The sequence below is a fragment of the Cuculus canorus genome, chromosome 1 (genome assembly GCF_017976375.1).
Source record: "Cuculus canorus isolate bCucCan1 chromosome 1, bCucCan1.pri, whole genome shotgun sequence".
Lineage (NCBI taxonomy): Eukaryota > Metazoa > Chordata > Aves > Cuculiformes > Cuculidae > Cuculus > Cuculus canorus.
In genome coordinates this window covers 128,422,881-128,435,371 of record NC_071401.1, presented here as the reverse complement: position 1 = coordinate 128,435,371, position 12,491 = coordinate 128,422,881, and the positions used below count along the sequence as shown (strand labels likewise).

At 40.7% G+C, this 12,491-nt stretch overlaps 1 protein-coding gene across 5 annotated transcripts in view; it reads left to right on the top strand.

The window, feature by feature from the left end:
* The window catches only part of LOC104062833 (zinc finger CCCH-type antiviral protein 1), a 47,085-nt gene that overhangs the window by 21,810 nt on the left and 12,784 nt on the right, over positions 1 to 12,491 (top strand). For 2 of the 5 annotated variants that reach the window (XR_008448535.1, XM_054058856.1), the window contains exons 10-11: positions 4,044 to 4,174; positions 5,977 to 6,128. Coding sequence is in view for 4 of the 5 variants with exons in the window: in XM_054058856.1 (XP_053914831.1) it covers positions 4,044 to 4,174; positions 5,977 to 6,128 (283 nt within the window). In the remaining variant the exon portion in view is untranslated. The other 3 variants (XM_054058850.1, XM_054058872.1, XM_054058882.1) reach the window with 3 other exon arrangements.

Here is a 12,491-nt window from a genome sequence, read left to right as displayed (position 1 = left end):
TGGCTACTTTTGATTGCCAGAGTGCTCCATTGCCTTTCTCAGCCTTTGTGTTTTATTTTGTAATTACATCGGCAGTGGCATGAGAACCAGAAATATTGTCTCTCAGCTTCTGTGGGCTGGTTTCTGCTTTGTGCCAACTGTTTCGTTTCACTCTGACTACCCTTTTGTGTTGGATTATGCCTTCCTAAATATATCTGGCCATGTGTATATATAGCAAATTTATCTAAATAAAGTTCTGATGAAAAATGGGTAAAATCTAAATCAACTGCTCTCAAATCAAACAGCTGTCTTTCACAAATAGCAAAAACCCATAATTTTTTAAGATTGTAGCTATGTCAGGTGTCCAGTATCTATTGAACGAACTAATAATGAGTTTGCATGGGATTCCAGCAGCCGGACCTTTTGAAGATCTGGGTCTGTGATATTTTGAGCTTTGTCGAAATAATGAAGGATATGGCTAGTCAATTTTTCCCTTGGTTTATCAGCAGCTTAAATGATTAACATAATCAATTTGAATTTCTCAAAAGAATGCCAGGAAGAAACGTAGTTCCTTTTAGGTCTCCAAGTTGTATGTGCTTAAATGCTTCCCTTACTTACTCTGAAAATTTGAGTGTTAATTTGAGTTGAGTCAATTTTTTGGGGTGTTTTAGGAGTCAAATGAGGTGAGTGTGAGAGGCTTTGTAATGTGGTGTGCAAATCCATGGTATCGTTGATGGTACAGGCTGCCTAGGGAAGCAGTGGTGTCTCCATACCCAGAGGTGTTAAAAAATCATGTACATGTGGCATTTTGGGATATGGTTTAGTAGGCACAGTGGTGTTGGGTTGAGAGTTGGACCTCGTGATCTTAGAGGTCTTTTCCAGCTGTAATGATTCTACGATTCTACTTGTGGGGATGCGTGAAATAGAAGGATCATATTGTTTCCCACATCTCAGTTAGTTTGCTGAGTTGACCTCAAAGGAAACCATCTCTTAACTTGTAAACTGAGTGCCTTTCATGGGCAAGGAAAAGTTAATTCTGTACCTAAAAAATGACAAAGCCCACAGTACCTGTTGGTGCTAAAAATGAAAGCCTGAGCTGGGTTAAATATTTCTGTGGGACCCTAAGCTGTTTTTTTTTTGCAGTAGGTAATATTGGGACTGACTGGGATTCTGCATACATGTGGTGACCATCGTAAGATCTGACAGTTACGGCTTGATGAATTCTCTTCTCTTCAGAAATTGTCAAATAATCCTGGAAAAATTTACTGCGCTGGAAGTGATCCATTTTAAAAGGGAACATATGTATGAGATAGGGAGAAACATCTTTGCATAAAAAGAGTAGCTCTGTTTTGGTAACATTGGTTGTTTTTCTGAGTGTTTCAGTGTCTTAATCTGTAACTCATTTAGAATCATAGTTCTGTAGAAAGTGAAGTGTATGAAATGCACAATAGAAATTGGTAGCACCAAGTGGAAAGTTGGTGTGAATTTCTTCTGTCTTTCTTTAAGAGACAAAGGGGAGTTAATAGTAGTAAACCTTTTGAAGGGGGGAAAAAAAAAAAGTCTTTCTGTTGTCCTGGAACTTCATGCTGGCTTTTAAATTTTATCTTTAATGTACATCTGAGAAGTGTGTGAAACGAAGATGTGGTTTTATGTCAGAGGATTAATCTTTGTGTGGCTGCTAAGTTGCTGAATCCCAACACGCATGCTAAAGATTGCTGTGCTGTAATAGGAGTGGGAGCTGATGCAATGTGAAGAGTCTATTTGTGTGCCCCATAGACATTAGTTCTAGTTGGGTCATTGCCACTAGTACAAACTATGCTGCTTCCAAAAGCTGAGTTAACCAGAGATCAAGGTTTGATATCGCAGAGTACGGTTCTTGTACAGTCATGCACTAATCAAAATTATTGTCAGGGCACTGATTCTTTCTCTACCTCAGACACTCCTTTCCTTGATAGTGGGTGAGCAAATGCTCATCCCCTCTGGGATCTTCGTTTTTTTGTCTGAACATGAGAAGATCTAAATAAGTTATTTTGTTCTGAAATATCAGCCTGCAGTAGCAATGTGGTGTTACCCTTCGTTAAGCAGGGGAAGCGTCCTAGGGTAAGGACAATCCCTCAATTTTTTTATGCAAAAGAGAACAGGCTTTGTTGTTTGGAGGCCATCAAATGATTAAAATAATTGAAATACCTTTCTTATAGGATTAGGCTTTGTATCACATGGCTGACCCTCTGTTTTACCCGTAAAGGTTACAGTTCATAGAACAATAGAATGTCCTGAGTTGGAAGGGACCCACAAAGATCATCTCCTGTACCTGCACCTGACAACCCCAAAATTCACACTGTGTTTCTGAGTGCACTGTCCTAATGCTTCTTGAATATTGTCAGGCTTGGCACCACGACTGCTTCCCTGGGGTGCTGTTTCAGTGCTCCACCACCTTCTGAGTGAAGAATCTTTCCTTGATATCCAACCTAAGCCTCCCCTGGCACATCTTCCTGCCATTCCAGTTCCTTGGTAAAAGATGCAACATAGAAAAAGCATATTTGTAGTTTAAATAATTGTTTATGTATAAATAAAATATGTAGTATTGAAATACAGTGATATAATTTTCATCTTGTTGGTGATGGCAAGCAACTTGAGCTGTGTTATTACAGAGCATGCAGATAATAAATACTTGCACATCCAAATTGTTTCATGTGTTGTGTTGTAAAGAAGCTTTGGAAAATATTGTTTATTAAGACATGGGAAATTTCATTCAACCTTGTAAAAGCTTGTTAATATAAAATGTTATAAAATTCTATATATATTATATAATATAATATATATAATATATTAAAAATATTGTAAAAAGCTTGTCCAAGTTCTTCCTTGGACAGCCGACTTCATTCTTAATCCTTAGAAGACTTTTCTATGATAAACCTCTTTGTCAGTAAGTACATAGTGAACAAGCTAGACATATTGTCTAGAAAAATACTTACATTTTACAGCTGTGTGTTTAATAAAGTCCTCTTCATCTCCTCTCTAAACTTGGCCTTCTCAAACACGAAGCTTTTGATTGTCAGATTAGGTTGTTGATTTCATATTATCTCCTAGGATGACCACAATTTTCCTACTTAAAACACAACTGATACGTGGGATGTTGGGCGTTTCACTTTAAGTTTCACTTTTTTTTGTGTACCCATGTGGCTTAGGCAATGATAAAGTGGAAAGTATCACTAAGTGACATCAGTTGACCAGCAGTGTGCATTCTAGAAGATCAGAGACAGGTTATTTTGGAGAAAAAGAAAAAGGGAAAATCTATGCATGACCTAAGCAAGCAGAAGAGCTCGAATCATGTTTTAATTCTGTTTTGCATTAGCTTTTCTTTGGGAAGAATGTGGGTTTCTTGATGGATTTTTAACATGAAAAGTATGGATTAAATAGACTTTGTTTCCTTTAGGAAAGGAAGTGTATTTGCTTAAGCAGGTATTTAGTGTAACTTCTCTATTAGAATTGTAATTGTTCTCTTTTGTTTAGAAATTCAGCTTTTTTTTCTTGATCTGTATTTAAGTCCAACTTTCCAAATTTTAACTTTGAAAAGTTAAGGAGCTCTGATGCTGGTAGTTGCATGTATTTTGTTTGTTTCATCTATAATAGCTAAAGCTCCCTCAAATGTCTGGTTACAAAGAATACTGTTATCTAACGTCTATTGTTCTTTATCAGCTTTGTATATAAAACTAATATTATCTGAAATAATCAGTCAAGTTTTCTTTTTGACATTTCTGCTTCGTTGAGATTTAAAGTGACGAGTGTCAACTCTTACTTGGAGATTCTAAACATATAATTAATGCTTTCGCTTTCAGCATTCTTCCTGAAGAGAGATGAGGTGTCCCTACAAAGCAGGAGTGACATACTGATTTCATATTAAGTGTCTGTCCTAATTACATATAGTCATGATCTAAAGCATTAAATTAACCTTCATAAGTATAGTTTGGGGACCGTCCCTTCTGAAAGTCTATCTGCTTTGCAGCATGCTATGAGCTAACTGAAGCCTCATGTTTTCTTTTGCTTTGGTTTATGTTTTATAGGCAGTGGAGCTCAGTAATACAGCCTCTGAATACAACCAAATAAAGCAGATGTTTCATCAGACTATGAAAAGCTACAGTATTCTTAATATAAAGAGGATTCAGAATCCATCTCTCTGGAAAGTATTTCGGTGGTTAGTATTTGTTTCCTTATCCTTAAGGGGAAGGAGTCTCTAGGAGCTGGTGTCCTGTATCTTCTTCCTAGGAAGGAAGAGATGTTGCCACCTGTGCTTTATCAGGACTGATATTTACTTCTCAGGAGCAGTTTCAGTGTCTAAGGCCTTCCTGAGGATGTCATGCTCCGAAGTGGGGGTTCTCCTTGTATGGCTCCTGGGAAGATGGGGGAAGAGTACAGACAGAAAAACATGAATGACACAAAATTGGGACGAGGCTACCCTCAGTGATGTGGAATAACGTATTGTCTTGATGATTGAACATTAACTGCCTTCTGCACACATGCTCTGTCTGTTACAAATATTTATCCATTGGAGCATATGAAATATTTGCTCCTTTCTGGTTTTCAACTTCTGCATTAGTGATATTGAACTCCAAGTAGTTATTGGCAAGCTAGATACCAACACGTTTGAGCTGGTGCTGGTGACAATAAATGACCATGTTCAAGTCCATCTTCACTGGCACAGGCTGCCCAAGGAAGTTGTGGCTGCCCCATCCCTGGAGGTGTTCAAGGCCAGGTTGGATGGGGCCTTGGGCAGCCTGGTCTGGTGGGAGGTGTCCCTGCCCATGGCAGAGGGGTTGGAACTGGATGATCTTTAAAGTCCCTTCCAACCCAAACTGTTCTATGATTATGTGATTCGAATTTGGTAGCAGATTAAGCTGTTGCGTAGAACGGTTTTCTAGTTGAAAGCAAAAGCACAGGACAAAAATACAGGAAGTATTCAAGGACTGTATGGAATGGTAACGGAGAAGAAAAACACTGCTTAAATAAGTACTTCCACCTGCCAAGTGACAGAAGCCTGGAAGGTATCAGCTAGTAATTTCATAAAACCTTGTCATCTAGCAAAATTTAACACACTTAAAAATATGTAATAGTGCATACTTTTATCCTACTCCAATTAAGCTAACTAGGCAGCGTTTAACATTGCCAAGTTCTCAATGAACAAACTTCAGTCCATTGTTCTTAACTTTTCATTTATGCAGCTTACAGGTTGGAAGGATCCTCCTCTCTGCCTGGCTCTGTTTACTTTGTAGCTGATGATTTCCTGAAGGGGATTACTGTCTTGGCCACTTCAGCAGCTTCTAAAAAGCTGTGGGATGTCTGGATGCTGTGAAATAGTAATGGGAGATACTTGGTTGAGCCTTCTGTTGCAATTCATCTTTTGCCACTGGCCACAGCTCAGTCTGACCCTAGCCTGGATCAGTAAGGTCTTCAGTGGTTTAAGGCGGCTCAGTTTATCTCCTTCTTGCTCTGTCTCCTCAGCTGTGCTGATCCCACCGAGGAGCAGGAGCTCAGGGTATATGGCAGTTTGAGTTCACTGGGGGAATGAAGAATGAGCTGCCTCTATCTTTTACCCCTGCTGCAGCACAGAGGCTCTGCGGTTGGTACAACCTGTGCTCCGCAGAGAGCCTGGGGCTCGGAAGGGACAAGAGGCATTCAAGCAGAACTAGTAGGACCGTACAAAGGAGCCAAGGGTTGGTACGGCGAGGGCTGTAATAGTGTGAGTGCTTACTTTAATTCACTGAAGCAAGCCAGAATTATCTAGAATTGCTGGGCAGCAGTATCAGTATGTTGCTCCACTTGTAATTATTCATTGTACTGCTAGTCTGTCTCATCTTCCAAGCTCAGTGAGGAGAAAGCAGACTGAGAATCTCATCCAGCTGATATTTAAATGTGCATATACTTTTTTTTTTAAAAAAAAAAACAAACAACTTTTTGCCTTTTCTCTTCACACCCCCCTCCCCTTCATATTTCTGTTAGGCAAAAGGATCATATGAAAAGGGAAAATGGGGGAAAGGAAGTGAATGAAAGACTCCTGTTCTATGGAACCAACAGCTCCTTTGTGGAAACCATCTGCAATCACAACCTTGACTGGAGAATTTGTGGAACCAATGGAAATAACTATGGACAAGGTACGTAGGAAGTGACTGTGTGTTAGACAACTGCTTAGACTCCCCTAGATGCTAGAGCAATCAAAGTTTTGAGGTCTTTAACTGCAGAGGGTGGAAAAAAAAACAGGTATGGATTGGTATTGCAATCTTTGTTCGCTCTGGAAGGGACAGGGATTTGTTTTGTGCAGGAATAAATCTTCTGGCAGGGTGGTAAGAGAATTAATGTAGGGATGTGCAAAAGCCTCTGTTACTGTAGTTGGGATCGTCTGAAAGCTCAAGGTCATGATTTGAACTTGCCAAGGAAATGGCTTCTATTCTGCAGGGCTGGGATCAAGAAGGATGTGCATTCCCTTAGTATGATTGCGGAAGGTCCTCATATTTTCTTGTCTACCCCTCTCACCATAACACATATACCTGTAGTGGGTTTATATGTTTGGGGTTTTTAAAAATTCTTCCTTAAATAGCAAATTCTAAAAGGTAATTCTGTAGTGAAATCCTTTCTCTTTTAAAAATTTCTGTGGTACTATGTAAACTCATTAAGAGGAGATCTGAAAGGTAGATCAAATACCTCCTAAAAACCAAGAGGATGCTCAGTTTTTGCTGTTACTTTATACATATTCCATATAACCATGTTTTCATATAATTTTCTAGGAAGTTACTTTGCTACAGATGCTTCCTATTCCCATGCATACTGTCAGCCTGCAGTGAAAACATACACCATGTTTGTGGCTCGTGTATTGGTTGGAGAATATATTAAAGGCAAAGCAGACTATGTTCGACCCCCGGCAAAGCCTATTCACAAGCTTCAGTTTTATGACAGCTGTGTGAACGATGAATTAAATCCCTCCGTTTTTGTTGTCTATGAAAAAAACCAAATTTACCCAGAATATATAATAGAGTATAAAGATGAAGAAAAAAAATGTATTATATCTTAAAGGGATCAGAGCTGTTTGTATCACTCATTTTCCATATTGCAGGTGATCTTATTCTTGGCGAGTTCTTTACTTTAATACAATTCCTGGGAACGTTAATCCAAAGAATTTTAGTAGCGGAGAGGGCTGCCAAAACAAATGTTGCATTTGTTGTGACTAATTGGCTTGTCTTCTCCTCTTTCTCTCTTAAGTGAACCATAGAGATTTGGATAAACATAGCAGAAAAATCAGACATGTGGGACGGGGAATCAAATGTTAAGACTTCTGTGGGCAAATAATTGTAAATGAATTTTCTTAGGAATTTAGTACAGAGGATTTCTCTTTGAAAATAGTTCTGTTAAGAGGAAAATTAACAGTATGGTAGTTTTTAAGCAAACTCAGGTTTTTAGTAGTCGAAGATTCTTTTCAGTGTGGAATGTGGCTGTTCTTGATCCTCTTGTTTACCACAACTCTAAACAAGTCAGTGTACGTGGGAATGACTTGCCTTAGTTTTCAGATTAATGCTGATACTAGTTTCAAGTTTAAAATGGTAAAACTTGAAAAATAAAAAGCTTATTTTAAACCCATCTTGTAAGTTCTCAAGTGAAGTTTCATCTGTACAGTGGCAGGTACTGTTTGGATCAGAAAATTATTGAATCAAATTATTTTCCCAGTAACTTGCTTTGTGACCTATACAAAAACAGAGCTCAGGTGAAACTGTGAAAGTCACAATTTATGAATAAGTAGGTACTAAAATTCAGTGGTTTAGCTGCAACTAATGGTCGCAAATATATAAAGTCTGTGACACAATGAGTCAGGCTTTTAAGTGAATGTGGTGGCGTATTTTCTCAATGTGAACATTTGCTTAGCAAATGTTATAGGACAGGAGAAACATCTCAAGAAGCATTGATATTTTCTGTCCTATTTGTATACATCAGTGTTAGTTTTTCCAGAAATATGACATAACTGGAAAAGAACAGTTATGTTCTCTCGAGGCCAGTGGTAGAGCTGCTGTCCTAAGACACTCATATACATGTTTTGTTGCCCACATTGTATTGGGCAGCTCACTTGGAACTCACTGACAAGTGTAGTTCCTTGTTGTGTTTTGTGGTTGCTGGGGGTGATCTGGGATACTGGGTCAGTTTTTGATGCAGTTGATTTGTCTTTGTCAGTGGCGTACTATCCAGCTAATGGTGGTTAAGCCCTTTTTTATTCAGTTACATGCTTTTTATTGCCCCAAAAAAGAAAATATAGAAACTCACGTAGTTTCTACTGAATTTTAATATAGAGTTTGTAAGTTAATCGACCTGCAGACCCTCTGTACGATGATGGTCTTACTCAGGCAGCCTAAGTGTTAAAGAAGAAAACATGCTGAGGACAGAGGAGCAGTAACGTTTCCTCGTAGATAAGCTTTAGAGTAACATGAAGAGCCTCCCAATTATTTGTGTCTTCGATACCAATCTGTCAAACACATGTACTCCACAAAGTCTGCAAGTTATCAAGAGGATGGGGAAATATATAAAAGTAGGAAATATTACTAAAATGACTTAGATCTAAATGAAAACGTCAGTAATGCAATACAAGAGAAAGACTTTAGTACTTTTTAGGATCTCTTTCTTTTATTTGCTTGTAGAGTTCCTGAATCGTTGGGGTTTGCCATACTTGCAAATAAAATGTGTTTTCACTCACTTTTTGCTTGTTAGTGTGCTGTTCGTCTCTATACATAATCTTATGGCGCAACTAAAGGACCTAGTGAATGAGCCTAGACGTGGGCTCAGTGTCTTCCTTTCGTCTGCGTTTCCAGGCTGGGAAACTGCATGGATGTAGCTTTTCATTTTAGTGTAGACACACAGCTAAGTATGAAGGACAGAATACAGTCTGGTTTGTGGAGACTATTTCTGTAAACGAACTTCCTAAGTAAAGTACCCTTCATATCAAGTGCTGTGGTATTTTGGTTGAATTCCATGTAATTAAAAACTGCTCTGAGCAGTTGTTAAAGTAATAAAAAGGGGAAAGACTAAGGTGAGGAATCGTAGAATTGTTTGGGTTGGTAGTAGCAGAACTTAATATGTAGAAGTAGTCAAGTTTATTTTAAGTCAGGTTTATTCATTTATTCTGAGGATTGTACCTTACTCAATACCTAGATGAGCAGCTTTTAAAGAATCTGAACTGAGATGCCAACAACTTAAATCAGCCCAAATCACAAAAGCTAGAGGAAGGACAAGGGAAGAAATTGCAATGCCAGTGCTGTGCTTCACGTTGTCAAGCCTGCACTTCCATGGGTCTGGCAGAAAATGCTGCTGGGTGGGGGTACCACTCTCTGGAGCACAGGGTATTGGCTAGTTAATTGGTCGGGGTTAGTTAGGGGTCGGTCTGTAGATGAGAGCTGCTCCGGGGAAGGACGGAAGACAAGAACTTCAGTTCTGGGTAAGTGAGCCAAAGAGGGGAGCAAGCTAGAAAAAACATACTCTGAATGCAGGAGGATGGAGCGTAAAGGAAAAGATGCTTCTTCCACCTACTGGCACCTCAGCATCTTCCTAACTGATGCCAAGAAAAAAATCTTGCAAGAGAAATGCCATGCTTGCTACAGGCTGACAGCAATTCATTGCCCTTTGAGCTCGGTAAAAGGCATAGCGTGTGAGAGGAAAGGAATACCTTGTGTGGCAGCTCTGTAGCCCTGGGCTAATTTATGGTTCCCGTTGTTGCCAGCTTCAAGGTAAGACCAAATCAGAGTGTGTTTTCATGCTAACCAAGAGATTTTTTTCATTCCTAGTGACTCTGAGCAGAAACCATATTTGCTGTTTCCTGGTGATCCTAGCACTGCCTTTTGAGACTGCCACTTGTGGGCCACGTTTTTGCCTGAACAAGTGATAATAGTACTTCAGTTTGTCACTGCTGATGCTTTTCTTGGAGTTCTGAGTCCACTACAAGTATAATACATATATAAGTAGTATAATATATGTATAATAAGTATGATACAGCAGAAAGGAAAGGAGGTTCCTGGAGTGTGTAGAAGACAACTTCCTGACACAACTGTTGAGTGAGCCAACGAGGGAAGGCATCCCGCTGGACCTGAGGTTTTGAACAGAGAAGGCCTTGTGGGAGATGATGACAGTTGGAGAACATCTGGGGCACAGCGATCATGAGATGATAGAATTCTCACTTTTTGGAGAAAGAAGGGGCTCAGCAGAACTGCCACCTTGGACTTCTGGAAGGCAGACTATGTATGGACTGTTTAGAAGACTGGTTGATAAAGTTCCATGGGGGGCAGTCCTAGAGGGCAAAGGAGTCCAAGAAGGCTGGATGCTCTCCAAGAAAGAAATCCTGGTGGCACAAGAGCAGGACATCCCCATGTGCCAAAAAATGACTGGCTTGGCTGAGCAGAGAGATCTGGGTGAATCTCAGAAAAAAGAGAAAAGTATATGAGCTTTGGAAGAAGGGGTAGGCATCACACGTGGACTACGAGGATGAAGTGAGATCATACAGAGAGAAAATCAGAAGGGCTTGTAAGAGACTCATTCTTTTGGGCCGCCTTAAACCACAGTTGGGACTGTCTTAAATCACAGTTGGGACTGCAGCAGAGGCTGTGTACTTCAGCCTTATCTCACTCTTCCAAGCACTCCAGCTGGCTTGCTGCCCAGAGAGGTCATGCTGCAGTCTTGCTGGTAGGGAGAGCAGGAGCAGAACAATACCTCGGGCTCACGTCAGACTGATCCTCCTAAACGCCCCCCCCCCCCCAACTTGGGCCTTGAACTTTCATAGAACTAGCACTGCACGGGTCCACCAAAAAACTACGAATAATACACTGCAAGGGAGAACACTGGTGGCGGTACGTCTGCCATCCCGGGAGGAGGACTGGAGCCCAGGTGGTGCCCTTGCACTCTTCCCTCTTTCTCTCACATTCCTCCATTTCTATCTTTCTTTTCCCTTAACACAGATTTAGCAGCCAATGCCACTCTTATTCTAAGAATGCCTGTATGTGTAAATTCCTTTTTAGACTGATCACTTGGCATCAATTTGCCTTCATTTAGCCCAATACATACCGAACCCATAAATTTTACAGGGAGACCCAGGGTCATACTGTGGTGATGCCTGGACTATCCAGACTGGGTTGCGACAGGGTTAAAGCCCAGCTAGAGCTTAAATCGGCCAGCAGTGTGCCCAGGTGGCCAAGAAGGCCAATGGCACCCTGACCTGTATCAGAAATGGTGTGGCTGCATCTTGAATCCTGTGTTCACTTTTGGGCCCCTCACTACAAGAATGACATTGAGGGGCTGAAGCGTGTCCAGAGAAGGGCAACAAAGCTGGGCAAGGGGCTGGAGAGCAAGTCTTATGAGAGACAGCTGAGGGAAGTGAGGCTGTTTAGCCTAGAAAAAGGAGGATGAGGAGAAACCTCTCTCTAACACTGCCTGAAAGGAGGTTGCAGTGAGGTGGGTGTTGGTCTCTTGTAACAAGTAACAAGTGATGAGAGGAAATGGCTTCAAGTTGCACCAGGGGAGGTTTAGATTAGACATGAGGAAAAATTAGACGTGAGGATTCTCAGGTACTAGCACAGGCTGCCCAGTGAGGTGGTTGGGTCACCATCCCTGGAGGTGTTTAAAAGACAGGCAGATGAGGTGCTCAAAGATCTGGTTTAGTAGTGGACAGGTTGGACTCAATGATCTCAAAGGTCTTTTCAAACCAAACAATTCTATGATTCTAAAAGCAGGCTATTGACTGCCCTGCTGTATCTGCCTTATTCACCAGTCTTATATTATAATCTGATTAATGGCTTTTGGGGAATTCAATAGGTGCAGAAGCAGCTTGTTTGGAAAAGGCTAAAAATGCATTTGCTAAGGGCACATTCTATATGCTGAAGAGGCTGTAGAGATAACTAAACTGATGGCGTACTTGGTCTCAGTGCAGATGACTAAGCAAGCAGTTCAGAAAAGGCTTGTGAAGTGAGGGCCGTTGCCCTTGCAGCCACCCTGGGGATCATGAAAAATACCATCAAAGTTGAAAGTAGATATTTCCCAATGTAATATTAGCAGGGGGGTTACTGCCCAGGCTCAAGTTCTGACACACAGCCCGAAGGACTGCCACCTTTGCCCCCACAATCCAGAAAAAGAAGTGCCGCTGAGGCTGGGGCAGATGGCCTGCTCTCTTTGCTACTCCCTTTAGAAGAACAGCAACTGCGCACAACTTGTGCAAAACCAGTGCCTGTTTTGCAAGCAGCAGATAAAAAGTTTTTATCAACTGCTTGTTAACTGCTCTGCTTAGATATAGAAAGGGAAGCTTTTAGGAGTCAGCAGTGTCCTTTGTTAAGTTCTTCTGCTGCAAGTTCTCCCTCTCCTATTGTTCTCTCCACTTGTTGATTATTTTCCATTGAAATTGAAAATGATTCAGCATAGCATAGTGGAGCAGGACAGATGAATGGTTTCAGCATTTTAGATAAAAAGGAGAAGATAAGGCAGAAAAAACAGTTCAGCTTTAT